Source organism: Furipterus horrens, unplaced genomic scaffold (genome assembly GCF_987537825.1).
Source record: "Furipterus horrens unplaced genomic scaffold, mFurHor1.1.pri manual_scaffold_4, whole genome shotgun sequence".
NCBI lineage: Eukaryota > Metazoa > Chordata > Mammalia > Chiroptera > Furipteridae > Furipterus > Furipterus horrens.
In genome coordinates, this window is record NW_028327174.1 from 67231729 (window position 1) to 67255437 (window position 23709).

The 23709-nt window shown below is 35.2% G+C and overlaps 1 protein-coding gene and 1 pseudogene across 6 annotated transcripts in view; one reads left to right on the plus strand and one right to left on the minus strand.

The window, feature by feature from the left end:
- RAB3IP (RAB3A interacting protein) overlaps nt 1-23709 on the plus strand; it is a 49986-nt gene that overhangs the window by 15327 nt on the left and 10950 nt on the right. For all 6 annotated transcript variants that reach the window (XM_090273603.1, XM_090273607.1, XM_090273608.1 and 3 more), the window contains exons 3-6: nt 2465-2740; nt 3452-3710; nt 14002-14097; nt 22841-22918. In XM_090273603.1, coding sequence (XP_090129729.1) covers nt 2465-2740; nt 3452-3710; nt 14002-14097; nt 22841-22918 — 709 coding nt within the window. The remainder of the gene's footprint in view (nt 1-2464; nt 2741-3451; nt 3711-14001; nt 14098-22840; nt 22919-23709) is intronic.
- LOC150012151 (NADH dehydrogenase [ubiquinone] 1 beta subcomplex subunit 8, mitochondrial pseudogene) lies at nt 23044-23649 on the minus strand (annotated as a pseudogene).

Here is a 23709-nt window from a genome sequence, read left to right on the forward strand (position 1 = left end):
GTGTGTGTATATAAGTAAATTTGTATTTTTTACTTTCCATAGATAAAAGGTATCTTACTATACACATTTTTTTAAACTTTGTCAGTATATCCTCAAGATCGCTTCATAACAACATGTAGATAATTTACTCTTATAGATACATAATGCTTCATTATGAAGATGTACATTAGTTCATTTAATTAGCCTTCCTGTTATAGGACTGCAGTCAGTCTTTTGCTAGTACTGCTAGCTTTATGTATGTATGTTTTCTATTTTGCCAGTTTCTTTGGGATAAGGCCCTGAAAGTGGGCCCGCTGGATCATAGATTTAATGAATATGTCATGTTGCTACATATTAAATTTTCCTTCATAGAATCTACCATTTTACATTTTCAGAAATGCACATGCTTTCACATTCTATGACTCAGAGACCCTTTAAGGTCTAGAGAGATGAATTAGAAGTATATGGGTTAGAAGAAAGTATCATAAATAGTTACTGATAAAATGTCAAAGTTTAATGAAAACCCTGTTTACTATCTTAGAATTCACTAATAAACTATATTCAAATGTAAATGAAATACTCAAGGTTAGATGTTTGCTTGTGTATATTTGTGTGTGTGTATTATGAGTAAGGAATGAAAAATATTGTCTTTGTTAAAAATAATAAATTATAATCAAGTATTTAACACTATAAACTCCTTGTTAATATATCTTTCATTTGGCATAGTGAGTATTTTGAGTGAAAATACAAGGACTAGTTTTATTTTGAGGACTGAAATTACTATTAATTACTATTTGGTACAATAAAGAGAACAATAATTGGATATGAAATTTGGCATTTGAAGATATATATATATTTTTCAAGGTCTGTGACATGTCATCTGTAATTTTGAGAGACTACATAAATATTTAGTGAGCTCTTTTTTCCCCCAACTTTATGGTAGCCTTTGTTATTCTTTATTTGGCTTATTTATTTATTTAGAGAGAGAGGAAGGGATGGAGAAAGAGGGAGAGAAACATTGAAATGAGAGAAACATTCAGTCCCGACCTGGGACTGAATCTGCAACCCAGGCATGTGCCCTGACTGGGAATCGAACCAGTGACCTTTTGGTTGTGGGATTATGCCCAACCAACTGAGTCACATTGGTCAGAGCATGGCTTATTTTTAACAATTTTTATTAAGAATATGACAGTAAAAATTTTCAGCTTAATGAATGAGTTTTTGTAATATTTAATTAAGAGATTTAGGCCAACATTGGTACTTGTGTTTGGTAGTTTGGGGAAGCTCTGGGAAGGTATACGACTATCCAAGTACTATAATTGTAGGAAGGAAAAAATTGGAAAGAAGTTGGATTCAAATAATTGAAGACCTTCATTTTTAAGCTAATAAGTTTGGATTTTTTTTATAGGCAGTGGGAACTCAATAAACGATTTATAAGACTTCTTTCAGATTCTTTGAGTGGAAAATTTAAGTGGTACACTTTTTAGTTTTCATGTGAATTCTGAGATGTAATTGGGTAGTTATGGGAAATATTTTTTGCTTGTGGAGAAAGTGAAGCATACATGTTATTGTTAGTGGCTATGATAACAAATGTTTATTGAGGCCATACTGTGTGCCAGATACATTGCACACTGCCAAGTATTTTATCTGGCTTGTCTCCCTTAATCCTCACAGCAACTTTGAGAAGGAAGGAAATATTGTTACCTCCATTCTCATCTCATCAGAGGAGAAATTTAAGGCTCAGAGAAATGTAATACATTATCATGCATTGGATCCTTAGGCCTATAAAGGACATTATTGGGACAATCAGTGAAATTTGATTGGAGCCTGTTGATTAAATGGTAATATTGATCAATATAAACTTCCTGATTTTGATGATGGTTTTGTGGTTAGAGGAAATTGTCTTGTTCTTAGGCTATGTACACTGAGATAATGGACATCATGTCCAAAACCTATTCTTAAATTGTTCCAAAATGTTAACAGTTTAATAATCTTTGTGAAAGGTTTGTAGAGGTCTGCAGCTCTTAATGTAAATCTGAAATTATTTCAAAATACAAAACAAAAGAAAAACACTCATCCAAGGTCACATAGCCACTATAAAGCAGAGCAGAACAGATAGTTAGGTCTATCTCATTCTAAGTATATTTATTTTACTGTGTCTTCTAATTCTAACCAATGTCACATGATAGTGAAGTTAAAAATATCAAGCAGACCTTCATTTATTCCTCATTATTACTTATGACTCACTTGAACAGTATTAGCTATCACTCTCAAGTTTATTCCAAGTCAGATTTTTTTTGTAGTATGTATACTCTGAGGTCATGTAATAAATGTTAAATGATTGTATTTTTTTCTCTTTGCTACCTCTTATTGTAAGTTTATACTTTATGATGAACTGTTAAACACATTTTATAGTTATACATTGTAATTTAAATTTAAATGCCACTGTCTCAAAATAATTACCTGCTTTTTGTTTTAACAATAGGTTATCTTACGATGAGGCTTTTGCTATGGCTAATGACCCCTTGGAAGGCTTCCATGAAGTAAACCTTGCTTCACCTACTTCTCCCAACCTTCTTGGTGTGTATGAACCAGTAGCCCAAGAGCAGACTACCTCACCAGGTGTCATCTACCGGCCTCTCCCTTCATCTTTATGCTCTGCCCCTGTCCAGGCTAATGCCTTAGATGTCTCTGACCTTCCCACACAACCTGTATACTCATCCCCCCGACGTTTAAATTGTACGGAAATATCTAGTATCAGGTAGGAGATCATCAGTATGCTTGTTTTGGAGTATTGTATTAAATTGACAGTTTGCTTGATTACCTTATTTTCACTTTTAATGTTTTAGAAAATTTGAATCGTATAAGCTGGTCCATGAACAAGAGTACATGTTAATGCTCAACAGCAGGGGTCAGCAAACTTTTTATATAAAAGGGCAGATATTAGGTATTTTAGGTTTTGTAGGTTACATAGTTTCAATTGCAACTATTTAGCTCTGCCGTTACAGTGCAAAAGCAGTCATAGAGAGTATGTAAAGGAATAATCTTCAATAAACTTTATATATGGATTCTGAGTTTTAATTATTCTCGTGCCACAAAATATTATTTTGATTTTTCTCAACCATTTGAAAATGTAAAAATAATTCTTTGCTTGTGTGCCTTATAAAAATAGGCAGCAGTCTGGATTTACCCTGTTTAGTTTGCTGACCCCTGTTCTACAGTAATGCTATCCAGTAGAACTTTCTGTAATGTTGGAAATGTTCTATTTCTATGCTAATATAATAGGCATTAGCCACATGTGCCTATTAAGAACTTAAAAGATGTTAGTTTTGCCTGAAGACGTGCTATGCATTAAGTATAATGACTTCCAGATTGGATAGACCTGTGTGTTTATGACTGAGTGTTCCTAGACCTGTGTTTATGCCAGTTATATGTGAACATATGCTGATGTTTTCTGAACTCTCCTTTACAGCATCCATGTTACAGACCCAGCACATAATTCTACCTCTGGAGTAACAGCTGGGTTAACTAAATTAACTACGAGAAAGGACAACTGTAGTGCAGAGAGGGAGTTTTTGCAGGGTGCTACTGTAACAGACGCCTGTGATGGCAGTGATGATATTTTCGGGTTGAGTACTGACAGTCTTTCCCGTTTACGGAGCCCATCTGTTTTGGAAGTCAGAGAAAAGGGCTATGAAAGATTAAAAGAAGAACTTGCAAAAGCTCAGAGGGTAAGCAAAAAGATAATTTACTCTTCCATACATTATATTTGAAATTAATGTTTTTCCATGGAGTGGGATAACTCAAATGAAATCATTATGGCTCTACACTTCAGTCACATCTGCACAGCCTCAGCTCCTGTTGGGCAGCATTTAGGAATCTGTGGAATTGATGAAGTAGTGAAGAAGTTCATCTCAGAGTACTAACTGAAAAAATGAGATTCTGAAACTCCTTCTCTCTCCCCACATCGCCTGCTCCCTGTCTTACATGATGTGTAATGTACATTTGGTGGGTTTGGGTCCATGTGTTGGTTTTCCCTTCTTATTTGTGGTTGACTTTAAGGTCATTCCCTTGAAGTCACTCAGCCCGAGTCGTTTTGTTTTGAGGAGTCGTTTTAGTAATACAACCTTTGTCTTGTAGCTGGGTTTGCGTGTTTTCTGTGCCTTCCCTTGGAGAATTTCCTTTTTCTGGTAATTTGTCCTATTTTTCATTTGGTTGTCTTTAAAATTTCTGTTATTTATCCTCAAACTTGTAGCCATATATTGTTATTTTTCTGATACTAATTAAATTTCAGAGGGAAAATTATAGCACTAAATATTCGTAATTAGAAAAAAGGAAAAGTCTTCAATTAACAATCTAGTTTTCACTTTACGAATGAGAAAAATAGCAAAACCAGAATAAACAGAAGGAAGGATATAATCAAAAGCAAAAATCAATGAAATTGACAACAAAAACCTACAGAAAATGAATTAAAGTGCGGTTTTTTTAAAGATCAATAAAATTGACAAACCTCTAGCAAGACTGTTCAAAAAATGACAGAAGACATAGGTTATATTCAATAGCAGGAATAAAATGGGATATCACTACAGACCCTGCAGACATCAAAAATACAATAAAGAAATAATATGAGCAATTCTATATAAATTTGACAACTTAGATGAAATTGACCAATTTACATTTAGATACTTCAGAAGACAGCACATTTCAAAAATATGTATTTCTAGCCCATCCCTACTCCACTTGTCTATCAAGAGCATAATACAGACTTTTTTATCCCCAGCACCTGGTGTAATATGGTGGAATGATATATGTTTCTTTCTTATTTTTATTTTTTTAGATTTTATTTATTTATTTTTAGAGAGAGGGAAAGGGAGGAAGGAAGAAAGAGAGAGAGCAATCAGTATGTGGTTGCCTCTTGCGCACCCCCAACTGGGGACCTGGCCTGCAACCCAGGCATGTGCCCTGACTGGGAAACAAACCAGCGACCCTTTGGTTTACAGGTTGGCCCTCAGTCCTCTGAGTCACACCAGCGAGGGCGATATATGTTTCTTTATAAATGTTATAACCAATGGCTAATGGTTAAACATCCATGAAGATACGTTAAAACATTTTAGTTAAATATATTTTATCAGAAAGAAATATTAATAGCTTCTTAAGTCTTTTACCAAAGAGAAGGGATATGCTGAGATTTGATTGTATTTGTCTTCTGCCATCTGGCTCAGACTCTTGTCTTAATATATAGTGTTAGGTGAAATCACAGTTTATGCAGAGGTAAACTGTTGAGCATATAGATTCATCTTTGAAAACATGGTTATTTATTGATCAGAACAGATTGCTAATTTTTTAGCTGAAGTTGGTAATTTCTTTTGAAATCTTTGCTGTATTTAGAGGTACTGTTGAGGTCATTGAAATAATAGTGACATATGAACACACATGAATGGTGAATTTTATTATGAAGAGTACAAGATAATGCAATATTAATACCTTCCTGAATTATGGCAATTTGTGAATCAAAATTAAGTCAACAGCTGTTATTGAGAGGCCTTATAGTTATCATTTTCCATCCTTTTACTTCTAACCTGTTTTTGTCTTCCCATGTAGCTGTTATTTCCAGTGCTCTTCATTCCTTCATGTAAATCCAGATTTTCCTCTTGTATCATTTTATTCCTACTTGAAGAACATCCTTTAACAGTTTTGTTGTGTGTGTTTGCTGGTGATAAGTTATTTTTAGCTGTTGTATATCTGAACAGGTCTTTTTTTCCCACTCTTTTTGAAAGATAATTTCACTCTGTAAGGAATTTTAGATTGATAGTCTTTTAGTATTTTAAAGATATTGCTCCAATATCTTCTAGCTTGCATTGTTTCTTACAAAAGTCAGCTGTTATCCTTACCTTTGTTCCTCTGTGTGATATGTAAGATTCCTTTTTATCTCTGGCTATAAGCAATTCGATTATAATATACCTTGGTATAGTTTTCTTCAGGTTTCTTGTGCTTGGGACTTGTTGAGTTATTTGAATCCACAGGTTGATTTTCATAGAGTTTGGAAAATTTTGGCCATTATTTCCTCAAAATTTCTCACTTCTCCTTCAGGACTCCTTTTACATGAACATTGGACTGCATAAAGTTGTCTCACAGCTAACTGGAACTCTGTTCATTTCTTTAATCTTTTTTTTTTCTGTGTTTCATTGTGGATAGTTTCTGTTGCTATGTCTTCAATGTCACTATTTTCTTCTGCAATATCTACTCTGCTAATCCTTTGCTTTGCTCTATTTAACATGTTTAGTCTTTCTTCTAGCTTCTTGAGCATATGAAATTCAGTTAAATAACTTTTAATCCTTGTCTAAATAATATTTCTCTTTGAGTGATAAGCTAGGGCAAATCATAGAGGTCATTTCATTTGTTTGCCATATATGGAAGATTGCTATTTTATTGCCTGATGTCCATTGCCTTAAAAATCTTTGTTTCATATATTTTTTTCCAGGTTTTTAGTTGTGTCACGTGGGGTGGTAAATATGATCTCTGTTCTTCTATCGTGATTAGGAGTGGAAGTTCTGTTTCTTTATTCTACCCCAACACAGAAACACACACATGCTTCATTAATTTCGAGCTTCATTAGGATAAGGCTTGTGTGTGTTTTTGCTCATGATGATATCTTGAGCACATAATGGGTTTTCAATACAGTTTGTTGATTAAATGAATATATACATGTGTATGCAGTTACACTGTTGTACGAATAGACACATATGCATAATATGTTATTTAGGAACATACTAGCTGCTTGTAAGTAACCCCTAAATTTTAGTGACTTGACCTAATAGAAGTTTATTTTTATTCTTTGAATATGCCAAAGCAGATGCTCCTGGTTGATAGGCACTCCTTTGTGAATGAAATAATTTACAGGTCTGTGTTTCTTCTATCTTGGGTCTTTGTAGTCTTTCAGAATTTTATTTTTATCTGTACTTAACTAGTGGGATGAAGAGAGAAGAAAACTTGGAGAAGGCACGCCTGAGTCTAATAAACCTTGACTTAGAAGTTATAAACGTAACTATTAATCACATTCCTTTGGTGTGAAGTTTCTTGCTGCTACTTAGGTGTGTGGTGGGCTGGGAAATGTAGCTCCTGGCTGGGCAACCACTTTCCATCAACAAATTCACACTGTGTGTAGGGGGAGCACCCATGTGATCATTGAGTCTCAGGTGTAGGGATGTCAGAGATGATGATTTAGTCTTTCACATTTTTGGCCTTCCACAGGTCATTGCAACAGTTTTTGTTGGAATTCTGAGGCAGAAGTTTGGCTTTAATATAGCTTTATTAAAAGATAGTTTCTCAAATTCTGCTGAAACAAAATTATTGTGTTGAGGCTTGAGAATATGCATTTTCGCTAAACTGTCCTGTTGATTCTTATATTTCCTGAAGTGTGAGACCTATTGGTATAAGGAGTTACTTTTCATCTTTTATTTTTTTATTTTTTATTTTTTTAAAATAATTTATTTATTTTATTTTTAGAGGGGAAAGGAGAAAGAGAGGGAAACATCACTGTGTGGTTGCCTCTCACCTGCACCCCCCAACTGGGGACCTGACGTACAACCTAGTAATGTGCCCTGACTGGGAACCAATCCAGCGACACTTGGCTGGCAGGCCGACGCTCAATCCACTGAGCCACAGCATACTTTTCATCTTTTAATTATTCTTTCCTAAAAGAGAATAAAATAACTTGGAAAATAATATCCAGTGGAATAGCTTGCAGCTGAAAAAAGTCACTCAAAAACACATGCCTGTACCAAATCCATGTTCAGCACAGTCCTACTAACTCTGACTAAGGATGTTTATAAACATTTACTATGTTCTTTACAAACAAATGTTACTCGAGTAATCAAAGTACTCATGGCTTTGTATGAGGCCCTGGAGAGGGAAAAAATAAAAAAATGTTTGACCTTGTCCTTAAGGTGTTTATAGTTGGAGAGAAAAGACATATACATAGTAATGTTCCACTGATTCTGAGTTGCACGTTTTTTCCTATTTTAAGGTCTCTGAAATCAGTATGAGTTTTAAAATTGCTCTCAGGCAATAATCATGACAGTTGTCATTGACTACTTGTGCTGAACTTGGTTGTAGCTGTCCATGTGTGATTAATTCAGTTGAATTACATGAGCTGGGTGCTATATTTGTTGGACTTGATTACTTGGTTAAATGTCTTCAAAATGATCTTACTATGACAAAAAGAAAGGCACAAAAGAGAAGAGTGGCATATGATAAAAGTCTGTGTCTTTGTCAGTTTAAAAGAGTTCTTCCCGTAAGTGTAAAATGAAAATTCTAAGCAAAAAAGCATTGTATCATAGTTTCATTGACAGCATTTTTATTTCTTGATGTATGAAATATTTATCTTCAAAATTGTCTTAAATTTGATGAAAAATACTTGATCAAGAGTCCTGACACTCTGTGTTTTAAATCTCTCACCTTTCTTTTCTCTGGTATTGCTACTATAAATCTGTATCTCTTGCCTAAAATATTGCAGCGATCAACTGTTTGCCTTGTCTCCAGTCTTTTTTTTTTTTTTTTTAACCTAGCCACACCTTCAACTTATCATTTTGAATTACAAATCTGATTGTCACTATTCTACTTAAAATCTGTTAGTGACTTCCCATTACCTTTGAGATAATTTATCCTTGTCTCTAAAGTAAGTCTCAATTCCTTAGCCATGGTTTTTCAGGACTGGCCATAAACCTAACTTTCTGGCGTTATCTTCTTGTGGCATCTGCTCCTCCCCATCTTTAGTTACTATAATACATACTGTTTTATTCCTTTCTTTACGTTTCTGTACATTTTCTAGTATGTACATATTACTACTATAGCCCTTATCAAATTGCTTTGTGAATCTGTTTAAAGATTTGCTACTCTCAGAAGGCTGACTGTGAAAATTATGGACTGGGTCTCACTTTTTATGTGTCTCCACCTCTTAGGTAAATGCCTGATGCTAACAGAAAAATTAGCATCCAGTGAACACAAAATTAAATTTTATTAAAGGAATGAATTTTGAAAACTATATTATAATAATGAAAAGTACAAATTCTATAAAAAACTCACATGAGATGCAAATACGACTTCATATAGGTAGATTAAGTTGGACCTTGAAGCATAAAGAGAAGGTAGTCAAGACATTTCCAGGGAAGGGGTTAGACCAGATGGCTGGGCTCATTTAGGGGAATGAAACAAGAATGAATGAGACTAATTTGACTCTAGCTTTACTGTATGGATCAAGGGAAATAATTCTGGAAAGGAAAAGCGAGCACATGTAAAGGGTCTTTAGTATTAGGGCGAGGTTTATGCCACTTTGGTAGACTGTAGGGAGTGGTTCAAGAATTTTGCCTTTGTGAATGGCATAGGTATTGCTCCAATAGATGGAAGCTTCTCAAGGGGTAGTGTCTTATTTGGTTTTGTATCCTGAAGGATTACCATAGTGCCTACCTAGTAGGAGATGTTGAGTGAATTGACTTAGTTTTCATATATACTTACAAATTATTGACATTGTAGAGTTCCAAAGAACCTGGCATTAAAATGATTCATTTATAGGTTTATAAATTAACTTAGAAAATTGGCATCTTTATGATGTCTTTCTATCCAAGAACATGATATACCTTTTTTCCTATTTGTTTAGGTCTTCTTTTATATTTGGGAGTATTTTAAAGATTTTATTTTGCATTGTAGTCTTTAGCATTATGAGGTTTCCTTGTCTTTAATGATTTCGCCCTGTATTCTGCCTAATCTGCCTGTTATCAAGATTGACAGGCAGCTCTATTTTATTTTTATTTGTATTGTATTTTTTTAGTATACTTTTGCACATTCTTTTTATTTTTTAATCTGTCTGAATCACTTTGTCTTAGGTATGTCTCTTGTGTAGAGCATAGTGATGGATTTTGCTTTTTTAGCCAATCTGAAAATCATTTTCTTTTAATAGGTGAGTTATGCCCATTTGCATTTATTGATAAATGTGTTACATTTGGGCTTGTTTCTGTTACATGGCTTTCAAATACCTGTTGTCTTTTCACTAAGTGCTTTGTTTTGTTTGAGAGCTCCTTTTTTCCTTTTTGGTATTTTGGAAGGTTTAGTTTTCATTCTGTTACCTTTAATCGAAGATATAAATATCTCTTAGCCCTTCTTTAGCTACTGTCTTTGTTCCCTACCATGAGCAATACTAAAATTATCTAGTTACTGTTTTTTCTTTTTCTTGTATAATTACATTGTAGCTTTAATATCTTAATGTTAATCTCTATGGTGTTAAATATGTTTAGGTTTATACAGATTGGTTTCTGAGCCTCAAAGTGATTTGTATCTTTTTACTTCCAGTTATTATTTAAGACATTTGTGAATTTAGTTTCATCTTTCTCCTATTTTGTGTGTGTATTTTACATTCCTAAAGCTTATAACATTTACATAACTTTTGTCAGCTTTATGTTCATTTAAAAAATAAAATTTAGTTTTTAGAGCAGTTTTAGGTTCATAGAAAAATTGAGAGAGGAGTACAGTGTTTCCATAAAAGCCCGTGTCTCCACACATGCACAGCCTCCTCCTTTATCAACATTCTGCCCCCCACCCCCAAGTGGTACAGTTGTTACAGTTGATAAACCTGCATTGACACAATTGATGAAACTACATTAACACATCACTGTTGGTGTTGTGTACATCTGTGAGTTTGAGCAAATGTATAATGACATGTATCTATCATTACAGTATCATCCAGAATGGTTTCACTGCCCTAAAATGTCTGTATGCTCTAATTATTTCTCCTCTCTACCCTCTAAACACTGTCAGCCAGCCAGTGTTTTACCTTTTCCAATATGTCATATTTGTTGGAATCATCCAGTATGTAGCATTTTCAGATTGGATTCTTTAAATATAGTACTATGCATTTATTTTTTTCCCATGCCTTTTCATGGCTTGGAAACTCATTTATGTTCAGTGCTGAGTTATATTCCTTTTCTGGATATATCACAGTTTATTCATTTACTTAATTTTTTATCCATTTATCTATATTTAGGTTGCTTTCTAGTTTGGGCATTTATGACTGTATAAACATTTGAGTGCAGATTTTTGTATAGATATAAGTTTTCAACTCCTTTGGTTTAATATCAAGGAGTGAAAAGCTAGATTGTATGGTAAGAATAGAAATGTTAAGTTTTTGTCAGACTGCTTTCGGTCTGTCAATCAGCCAGTAATCTTCCCAGAGACAACCATGGTTAGGAGTTTCTTTTGTATTCCCATAAAGGCTTTCTGTATGCATAAAACTAAATATTACTTGAAATTTTTACTTAAGCTTTCTTGACTCCTCTCTCTCAGCATTCACAGTAACCATAACCCAATCCTGAAACTGAGCCCTTTTCATTGTATGGAATTACTGTAATTAATTTAACCAGTTCCTTATTAGTAGATATTTATGTTAGTTCTAACCTTTTTCTATATTAAACACTGTTGCAATAAATAGTCTTAATGCATATTTAAAAAAAAGAATATGTTTAGTTTTGTAAAAAACTGTTGCACTGCGTTTCAAAGCAGCTGTACCATTTTTCATTCCCACCAGCAAGGAATGGGAGTTCCTGTCGCTCCACATCCTCGCCAGCATTCAGTGTTGTCTGTGTTCTGGATTTTTGGCTGTTCTAATAGGCACATGGTGGTACTTGTTTTAATTTGCATTGCCCTGATTTCATGTAATATGGAACATCTGTTCATATACTTGTTTTCCCTCTGTATATCTTTTTTGGTGAGGTGTCTGTTCAGGTGTTTTGCCCGTTTTGTAACCAGATTGTTCATTTTCTTACTGTTAAGTTTTAAGGATTCTTTGTATATTTTGGATAACCATCCTTTATCAGGTATGTTTTTTTTCTGAGCTATTTGCTCCCAGTCTGTGGCTTGTGTTTTCATTCTCTTGGTATCCCCATCCTTTAGCTGTAGTTATATAATTAAATATATTTATTTCTCACCCCTAGTCTTTAATGTTAAATCTTCTTCTGTTTTTCTTGATTAACTGAAACTCATTCTCCATTCACTCACTCAGGCATGCCCTGGGAGAGAGATTCTCTAAAGTTTTACATGTTTATAACACTTTGCCTTCGACCTTAACTTGAAGGACAATTTGGCTGGATTTAAAATCCTCATCTCACTTTTTTTTTCCTTTGAGTATCTTAAAAATGTTACTGCAGTGTTTTCTAGCATAAACTGCTGTTGATGTTTAATACCAGTCTGATTTTCTTTTCCTTATAGGCGAGTTGGCTTTGTGTTGAAGTTTTCTATTATGATAACTTCACATATTTTTGTTTGTTTTCCATGTTTCAATGAATTGGATTTCCCTGGACTGTTAGGAGGAGGTTCCTGTGAAGGAGTAGTTAAACCAGAATAGCTTTCTTAGTTGCATGTTCTCCGGCTTTCCCTTCTTTTGTTATGAGTGTATCTGTGTAGCTGCTTCTATCTTTTTGAGTTAAGCCTTATTCAGGAAGGTTTTCTCCTCTAGGCCAGTGACTCTGAGCTTTACAGGCTTAACATTACATCATCAGCTGCTTATTTTTTATACTATTTTCTGTGATCTGTTTTCTTTTGAACTTCACCCTCACCTTCCTCCTTTCATATCTGAAACCTCTCTATCTCTGTTGCTCCTGTCCTGCGATTTGGTTTCAGATTACAAGCGTTTTTTCCTTAGCATGGCACTCTGTCCTGGAGTGGTTTCTTTGCTTGGTGCTTTGAGATACCTGAGAGTTTAGAGCTCCATAGTACTGTTTACTGCCTTAGGACAGATTTTTGCATTTATCTGCAATGTGGAGCCTGGGAAGACCTTCCCCGTTTTTTTATTTGTTTTCCCAGTTCCCACCAATGGTAGAATCCTCTTCTTTTGCAGTATTTATGTTTGTTTTTGTTGTAAGATTTTGCAGGGTACCTCTGTAGTCCTATTACTTCCTCTTGCTTCCCTTCAACACACTTGCTGATTCTCTAGGGTTGGTAGTGGAACCACATTCTCTCACAGTCTTAAGATTTGAGGGGATTCCCTTACCTGCTTTTATTGAAGGTGTAGTCATTGGGTTCTTATGATATCACAAGTGGTATATTTAGCTTTCAGGAGCTGTCCTTGGGAGATTCAAAAACTATGCTGCCACCACAGTTATAGCACAACTAACCCATTATTTTATTAGTGTAATTGTGACCAATATATAAGGAGCTTGAATTTTTAAATCTCTAAGTTTGAAAGATGAATTTAGAGCAACATATAAAATGGCATATTTGTAACATCTTTAGATTTTTTAAAAATTTAAATCATTTTTTATTTTTCAATTAGAGTTGATATACAATATTATTTTAATGTGTACACCCCAGTAATTAGACATTACATAACTTACTAAGTGATCATCCTGATAAATCTCATACCCATCTGACATCATACTGTAACATCTTAATACAGCAATTTTTTAAACATCTTTTTGTGATCTTTTGGGAGTCATGTGTAAATGTAAGATGTGATTTTTGTTGTTAACATTCTTCTAGGTTTTAAATAGGCACCATTTGCCTCTGGTTGTAATGTTAAAATGGTGTAGTCTAGTGGAAATGTTAAACTAATTATCTATAAGTAAAACATCTTAAAAGTAAACATGGGAAACAACCTGTTGAACTTCTATTGAAATGAATAAGGATACTTGAAGAAATTGCTTGCTTAATGGAAATAAATATGTTCAGAACAAAAGTTATGGGAAAAAAGAATGAAATCATTTAAATTGTTTTCACTTGTAATATATAATCATATTTAATCTTTGGATGTTTTATGAAAGAAACATGAAAATATAATACGTGAGTTAGAATTACTTGTAATTTTAGATTTTTCTGATTGTTTTCCACATAGCAAGTGCTAAATAAACATTTTCATTGTGATTATTATAGAAGGGGACAGCATTAATATTTTGTAATTTTACCATTAAAGATTATATAGTCTGCTGAATCTAACTTCAAACTATGGAAATCCAAAATAAATTGATCAATTTCCCACAGGAACTAAAGTTAAAAGATGAAGAGTGTGAGAGGCTTTCCAAAGTACGAGATCAGCTTGGACAGGAATTGGAGGAACTCACAGCTAGTCTATTTGAGGTTGGTCTATTTACCTCTTGGCTAGGCTTATTTTTATATATTGATAGAATTGTTTTTTGAGGGAATCTTGAGAAAAATATGCTTAGAGTTATACATACTTATAAGTCCTCTAAGAGAAAAAAAAAAACTCTTAAAAAATGTAGAGTCTGCAACTTAAAATGCTTTGAAAAGGAGAAAAAGACTTCGGGCTACCAGTATCAGGTTGTTTAAAAATGCATATGTGGAACAAAAGGGGGTAAATTTTAATTTTCATTTTTACTAAGTATTTAGGGACTGCTTTAGAGTAACTTTATATGACGTCCACAACAAAGATGTCAAACCCTTGGTGTTATCTGATGTAGGGTGATTTGAGGAATGTGAGGAGGTATATCTCCTTACTGGAAGGTACACCCTTTTATCTGCGGCCTGCCGCTAAGACCAACATTTTTACCCAACTCAGTGTTTCTCAACAGGAGTGCCGTTGATGTTGTAGGATATTTAGTGTGCTTGGTGTATTAGTCAGGGTTCTCCAAGAAACAGAAGTAATAAGATATGTGTATATATATAGAGATAGATAAATAGATACATATACATATATACAAAAAGGGGTATGTAAGAAATTGGCTCATGTGATTATGGAGGCTGGTAAGTCCAAGTTTTGCAGAGTGAGACCCAGAGGAGCCGATGGTGTAGTTCCAGTCCAAGTCCAAAGACTTGAGAACTAGGGGAGCAGATGGCGTGACCCGAATTCTAAGGCTGACAGGCTCAGGACCCAGAAGAACTGATGTTTCAGTTTGAGTCTGTAGGCTGAATGAATTCTCTCTTACTTCTGTGTAGGTAAGCCTTTTGTTTTATCCAGGTCCTCCACTGATGGAGGGGGGCCCACTCATGTTCTGGAGGGTAGTTCTGCTTTACTCTTGTCTACTGATGTAAATGTTCATCTCGTCCAGAAACATCTTGAATTATGTTTCACCAAATATCTGGGCACAGTCAAGTTGACACAGAATTAACTGTCACACTTGGCTTTGTCCCCAAAATGCTAAAAATACTTGATAATTTTGACAACTTATAAATATTCATAAGGAATGGGTAGAGGATAGTACTGTACTTCCTTGCTGTTAAGAATTACTGTCGACTTCCGGCCAAGATGCAGGCGTAGACAGACACATTGCATCTCGCTCCACAACTAAAAAGGAATACAACTACCTCAAAACTAGAAACAGCCAGACGTTGCAGAAAATCAAACTGCATGGAGGTCCAACAAACAAAGATATAAAGAAGAAATACTCATCCAGACACGTAGGAGGGGTGGAGGTGGGACAGAGAGGACTCGGTGTGGTGGTGGCAGCAGCAGCGGCAGGCCAGGGGAAAGCGCAGTCACACATTTTAAAAAGTCAGGACAGACACCTGGTGAGTGTTCCCAGCTCCTGACCAGACCGCGCAGCTCACGGTCCCAGCACTGGGTAAAATCAAGCCTCATTGCTTCTGACAGTACAAACCAGTAGGGGTTGGGGCAGAAGCAGAAACTGCTGGTCTCTCAACAGAGTCAGCTTCTTTAAAGGGCCCCAATGGTCCTAGAACATCCGCAGACCCATCCACTCCGGGAACGACAGACAGGGCAATAGCTAGAGAGGCACCAGTCCCATATGGAAGTTGGAGAAGTGCCTGTAAAAGGGCCGAGTGCTGGGCATTGTTTCCTTTCAGATCCTTCCCCCACATACAGCGCCACAACGTGGTTAAACAGGTTGTCCTATACTGATGAATTCCTAAGGCTCCGCCCCTTACAATGTAACAAGAGCGATTGCTCTACCTAAGACACAGAGGCAGACAAACACAGGAGCCTGTCAAGATGAGGAGACAGAGTAGTGTGGCACAAAAAAGGGAACAGATGAAGGTTCCAGTGGAAGAATGAAGCACCAAGGAGATAGCCAACCTAACAGATGAGAAGATAGCCAACCTAACAGATGCAGAATTCAAAATACTGGTGATAAAGATGCTCACAGGCTTGACAGATATCCTTAAGTAGGGCAGACACATAAGGGAAGAAGTGAAGGCTATGCTAAGTGAAATGAAGGAAACTCCACACAAAACCAATGGTGAAGGGAAGAAAACTGGGCTTCAGATCAATGATTTGGAATATAAGGAAGAAAAAAACAGTCAACCAGTACAGAATGAGGAAACAAGAATTGAAAAAAATGAGGAGAGTCTTGGGAGCCTCTGGGACAACTTTAAATGTGCCAACATTTGAATCATGGGGGTGCCAGAAGGAGAAGAGGAAGAGCAAGAAATTGAAAACTTATGTGAAGAAATAATGAAGGAAAACTTCCCAAATTTTGCAAAGGAAATAGACATACAAGTCCAGGAAGCACAGAGAGTCCCAGGTCAGCTGGACCCAGAGGGGACCACACCAAGACACATCATGATTAAAATGCCAAAGGTGAAAGATAAAGAATCTTAAAAGCAGCAAGAGAGAAACGGAGAGTTTCCTACAAAGGAGTCCCTATAAGACTATCAGCTGATTTCTCAAAAGACACTTTGCAGGCAAGAAGGGACTGGCAAGAACTATTCCAAGTGATGAAAAGCAAGGTTACAGCCAAGATTACTCTATCCAGCAAAGCTATCATTTAGAATGGAAGGGCAGATGAAGTGCTTCCCAGATAAGGTAAAGCTAAAGGATCTCATCATCACCAAGCCATCATTATATGAAATGTCAAAGGGACTTAAGAAAAAAAAAATCAAAACTATGAACACTAAAATGACAACAAACTCACAACTATCAACAACTAAATCTAAAAAATAAAAACAAAATCCAACTAAGCAAACCATAATAGGAACAGAATCATAGGTATGGGGATCATTTGGAGGGTTATCAGCTGGGAGTGGGGAGGAGGAGAAATGGGGAAATGGTGCAGGGATTAAGAAGCGTAATCGGTTGGTACAAAATAGACAGGGGGAAGTTAAGAATAATATAGGAAAGGGTGAAGCCAAAGAATTTATATGCACCACCCATGGAACTAAGGTGGATTGGATTGCTGTAGGGAAGTGGGGTACTGGGTAGAGGGGAGCAGAGGGGAAAAAATTGGAACTATTGTAACAATATAATAAAATATACTTAAAAAAAAAAAGAATTACTATCATGGAGTGCCTCCTTTAGATTGGCCCCTAGAAATGTTTTTTTTATCAAAAACATTGATGTGTTACTAGAGTGACCAATGTTAATGTCATCACCAATTTTTTTTCTTAGAAATTTATTCTTAAACTTTTTGATGTAATATAAGATTTTATGGGAAAATTTCTTTACCCATTATTTGTATTTATGCAGCATCTATTTCAGTGTTGAGTATGCGTATTTGCTCACATAGTTGTAATCCTACTGTTTTATAGGATTTTTTTTTTCAAATAAACCTCTTTCCATGTTACTCCATTGTCAGTGTAATGATAGAATGATCAATTAAATGCATATTCTACAATTTTTATCATTACAAGTAGCATTGCATGAACCCTTCAGACATGTGAGCTTTCCATGTGCCTTCTGCTCCACACTTGTATGTCCTCTGCTCTGTTTTGGGGAGAGGGGGAGGTCATTTTCTCTCATGAACATTTTAAAACTAATTTATTTTTTGTTTAGTTAGCTAGTCATCAGAGATGAGAGGAAGAGAAATTTAAGGTGGAAGATATTGGGAAGTTAAAGATCTGGAACAAGAATGAGCTATGTGACTTGTTATACTTTTCTATGTACAGGGGATATACAGACATAAGACTTCCAATATTGTCTGGGTAGAAGAAAATTTTGTAATGGTATGTGGATACTAGATAATAAAGTAAATATGTTATTCTACTTACTTTAATTTTGATATCTTGCATTCATTTTAGCCCTGGTTATCTCCACCCTTCTGTACTTACATGTATATTCTGTTAGTTGAAATAGAAGGAAAACAAACAGAAAGAAACTTTTCCCTCTCTACAGTGGGATGTGATACAAGAAATGCAGTTCGTATAATTAATGAAAAAATATATCTAAAAAACATAGTTTGGGGATTCCTAATCTGTCCTTAAGCTAACAATGGCTAATAATACTGACACTGTAAACCTTCTGGGAAAGAAATTACATTGATTTAACATGATTTTAGTAATGAAGAAAGTTGTATTCAAGCCAGTTACTTATGAATTTTGAGAAAAAGTGCTAGAAGATTTTCTCTGGTCTTAATTGTGGCTTCATGATCTCAGTTTACCATTGTCTTATGAAAAGATTTTCTGCTTGCATTTTATGTATATGTATATAGTGGGTAGGTATCACAATTAAAGATCATTATAAATAAACTCAATTTGCATAATTTTGGTAAATCTAACATGTAATTTCAAATTAGCAGTTTATATGTATCAATAGTAATCTTGAATATAATTATACTTTTATGAAGCAAAGTTGGGTCTTAAAACTCAACTGGAAGAACTTTGAAGTTATATATATATATATTTTCTCCTAGTATCTTAGATTTTGAGATAATACTATAAAATTAACTCAGTTGAAAGAATACTTTACAAAGTAGTCTATATTTAACATGGGAAAAAGGATAGGTAATTTTAAGATTTAAAAATATTTTGTCAGCCCATTTTAGTAAATTTTTATATGTCTAGCTTTCTCTCCATAATGCAGTGAGGCGTAGAGTGCAAATTATTATTTTATCTGTGAAGAAAATGAGGCATAGAGAGTCTAGGGGTAACACTGGGATTCAAATTCATGATCTCAGCTCTTGCTGTGAGTATTATAAACATCATAAATGGCAATTCCTTTTGTCTCAAGCCGCAGAAAAAGAAGTCATCATTGAGGCCTCTCTTCATCCCACATTCAAACTCTCAGAAAGGCCATACTCGAGCACATAAAGCAATCCATCTGCCTTTCTATTTTGATATCGCTAATGCCATCTTTCACTCCACCATCATTTCTTACCTAGATCAGTATATGCCAAACATTTTGTTTATGTACCTGATCAATAAAAGAAAAATTTGAGCGTGTACCTTAGTTATGATGAAGATACCTTACATTTATAGAGCATTCTCTATGTGCTAGACACTGTTGTAAGAGCATATATACTTATTTATAAATTATATGCATACACTAACATTCATAATAATGTGTTACATAAATTGTAAAACAATAATTTTGTGAAGAGTGAAAATAATAAAAATGCTTTTTTTATAATAGTACAAAAATTTTTTTTTCACTAAAACATACTATGTGTGTGCATTAACTTACTGGGTGGCAAAGTGGATTTATAGTTGTTTGTATGGGAAATAACACAATAATTTGTAAATAAAAATACAGGAATCAACTCTGTTTCACATACAACCGTAAACTTAGTTTTGCCCATCCCTGTATTTAGTGAGAAGAGTTTGATCGAATATGTTACCTTGTTTTTGAAAGTCTTATTTTAACAATTTATTATCTAGATGAAGGTCTGATTAAGTGTTGTTTTTTTAAATTAGATTTAATGCTGCTGATAACTCACAAATACATAGATCCAAATGGTAGAAGTATATCATCCCCTGTTTTAAATCATTATACTAAATTTTCAGTTCTATTGTCAATTATGTGAAGTTGTTTTCAGGAAATTCTGTATTGAATTTCTTCTCTAATACCAACAGATAGTTTTTGCAAATTAATCAGAAGATTAGGAATAACTCGTACTTTTGAGAGAATTAGGTTAAAAATTTTGTTTTCAAAGTTTAAAGATGTTACTACTTTCTGCAAGGTAAAACTACTCTATATCTAGCTTTGTATAGCCTTGAGCTAAGATTGGTTTATACATTTTAAAATAATTTGGGGGGGATCATGTGATATGTGAAAACTATATGAAATTCAAATTTTAGTGCCCATAAATTTTTATGGAAATGGCCACACTCATTTGTTTACGTATTTATTGTCTGTGGCCGCTTTCACAGTGCAAGTTGTTGAGTAGTTGCGACAGACAATGGCTCACAAAAGCAAAACTACTTACTGTGTGGCACTTACAGAAAAAGTTTGCTGACGCCTGGTATAAATGGTACTTCTATCATTTTCCGCTTCAGAATGATAGAATGATAGAAAAACTTTAAAACTTTTTGTACCTACTTTTTGATGTCTTTTGTCAATGTGTAAAATCCTGTGTGTTAACTTTTTAGAGACTGCGTCTCCCTCGTTCTAGCTCTCTTTTCTTTTCTTCTGGGACTCCAATTACATGTGTGTTAATATCTTTTCACTGTGTCCTTTATATCTCAAGGAGAAAAGTCACCCGAAATCCCAGCTCACTTTTCCGAGTTTATATCTTCTGTTGGATTTGGTCCCCCAATCCTTCACTATTTCATTTGATCTCTAATGCCTTCAGACACATTTAAGAAAATTGTCGCGCTCTTTTCATTTTTCTCCATAGGATGTTTGGTCGAGGTTGCACAGTCCACTATTAATGAAAGCGGAGTCTATTTCTAAACATTTAAGCAAATATTCTCTCCATAGCAAGAGTTACCGTGCATTTGTAGTTAAAATATCACTTATCTTGAAGAGTCAAATTAGATATGTTTATTATTTTGAAAATATCTACCAAACAGTTCTATTATCACTAATATTAATAAATATTAATAATTAATTACAGAAAAATTCAGCAAATCTGAAACATTTGTTATTTTCACAAGAAAAATGCTTGCCTCATTGTTACATTTGACAGCTCTAAGGACTTTGACACAAAATAACCAGCACAGTCGTTCATGGGAGATTTTCAGTTAATCTCATCTCATCATAAACCATTTGATAGTAAAGCTTCTTTTATTTAAACGAATATAATCTGTAAATTCACATTCATGGGCACAGATTGGATTGGTCAAGAAGTCCGTTATGTTTTTTCTGTAAAATAAAGGACACATTTTTTTCATTTTCACCAATAGCTATTGATTTCGATACTTTGAGTATATCAACTATCTCCTGCTATTGGCTTCTAGCGGGTAGAGGCCAGGGGAGCTGCTGAGCATCTTCCAATGCGTAAGACAGCCCCACAGCAAAGGATTATTTGGGCAAAATGTCAATAGTACCAAGAAACTTTGCAGATCACTTGTAACATGTTCGATCAGTTACAGCATCATCTCCATACACTGCACGGATCTTTTTTTGCATTTCAGTTGCATTTTTACCTTTCTTGAAACAATAACGCATAATTCACTGAAAATGTTGCGTATCTCCTTCCCATCTTCAATATTAAAATGGTTGCACTATATTCATAAGTTCTTTAAAAATGCATACTGATATGACAGTTGTCACAATACAATCTAACAAAGTTGTTTCAAATGAAGTTAAATACAGCTAAGCACTACTAGAGCCATCATACAAGAAAAATGTAATGGACTTTTGGCCAACCCAATATAAACTGCAGTGCACTGCAATACTGTAAAAGCAAATGAACAAATAGGAGTGCCACTGTCACTCTGAGGGGGAGAACTTCTACTCCCCCACTTTGCCCCTCAACAGTTGACAGACCTAGTGAGGGTGTCATTGTCAAGATAGTGATTAAATATCTTTGAAGCTAGTTTCCGTCCTTCCTTTCCCACCTCCTCCCTTTTTTCTTTCTCATAAACTGAAAATCAAAGTTTCAAAGTATATGTACTTAGAGCCCAGGGGATTATCTCGAGCACACTATACACTGTTCCAGCCCATCTTTAATCCTTTTATAGGAGTTATTCCATACAGTAGAGTAATCTTTTAAAAATGCAAGTTCAGCCCTGGTTGAGTAGCTGAGTTGGTGAGAGCATTGTCCCGATCCCTGGTCAGCGCATGTAAAAGGATCAATCAATGAATGCAGAAATAACTGGGACAACAAGTCAGTCTCTCTCTCTCTCTCTCTCTCTCTCTCTCTCTCTCTCTCTCTCTCTCTCTCTCTCTCTCTTTAAAATCAATAAATATAAATTAAAATACAAGTTCAATCATATCCCTCTTAGAAAACTATAAGACTTCATACTACACTTAGAATATAATCCAGAATTCTTGCTTAGGTATTTTAATTATTAGAATGTAATATGGATGTAAACTTTTTAAGAAAAGGGACTTTGTCTTTTTTCCTAATATATTGTGAGTACCTGAAACAAAACCTCACAGAGATGGTGTGAGTAAATGTTTGATGAATAAAAAAGAATTAAATACCTGGAGTTTCATATTTGTGGTATTAAAAAACTAAGACCCTGTTGAAAGGTAAACTGATTTGTCTTTTTAGATTACTCTGTGAAAAATCATCACTTCATATCATTTGTGAGTTGTTGTTTTTTTAATTGAAAGCTAAGGCTTCTCAGCTGTCATTTCTATAAACTGCAAAACTATTGATGTTTTAATGTTTTTACTTGTCCCTCCTGTATGTCTTTGCTGTGACTAAGATGAGTGTGTTTATATGTATATATAGTATACATATATACACATATATATATAGTAATCAAATTATAAAAACCTAACTGCATAGAAGTTGGGTTTAACATGTACATCATTTTTTTTTCATCATATTCATAGTTCTTTATTCAGTTGGGGATCAGAGTGATTGACTCAGTTTGAGGCCTCAGTGGTTATAGGGACTAAAAAGAAGTACCTGTTTTTAATGGCTAATAGTTTGTCTATCTGCTGACAACTGCTCTTTCAGTAGTTGACATTGAATACTTATTTTCAGGCTAAATTTTGATAGTATAGCTTTGTTTCAGTCACTTATTAAGAGGTTTTTGAATACTTTGTTTCCAAAATTTGAGATGTTAACTGTTTCAGGAAGCTCATAAGATGGTGCGAGAAGCAAATGTCAAACAGGCCACAGCAGAAAAACAGCTGAAAGAAGCACAAGGAAAAGTAAGTTTTTACTGTTAATTGTATACAAAGTAAAGAAATTAGTGACTACTTTTTTTTTTTTTTTAACCACAGCACTAAATTTTATTAGGGATTAGATTAAGTTTCAATCTCTAAGAATGAGGGAGTCAGTTATGGGGCACAAAGCCTACGAAGTCTCCCCAGATTTCATAGTGAACTACCTGCGCAGGTTCTTTGGTGGGATCCCCGCTTTTTTCCAGGTCCAGATTATGGTAAGGATACTGCTTCGGCCCCATGGGCAGGTAGGAGGGGTAGTCTCCCCTATCCAAGACATGAAGCACGAAGGCTACAAAGCTGAAGAGGGGCTTACATGTGAGATTCCAAGAAACAGTGTGTGGCGGGGGGGTGGGGGGTGGGGTCATGTCCACACGGTTCTTGGTATACACATCTAGGTCCCAGTGAATCGGTCCACCCCACTTCAGTCTCAGGTCTTGGTGGTCCCAGTCATACCGTGGATCCCTCTCATGCGGTGAGTGGTCACGGAGCTTTGCGTGGTCGCCATACCCCATACCATCAGCTGGTACTGCTGGTGGTCTTCTACCCACATAATGTACCTCTTGGTAGTGGCAGTCCATGCTTCTGGGGTTTGGGAGAGAGCCCTGGGATCATGTCCTGGTGTAGTGGGAGGCTGTCCGTGTGGTCAGTGGCACCACAGGCCAGGCTGTCCTTTGCAGCCATCAGACTCCCAGGACCCCTGCCATGGCTGCCCCCATATTGACTTTCATCCCATTGCCTAGTGATTACTGTCTTTTGTTGGATTTTGTTCTGATTTT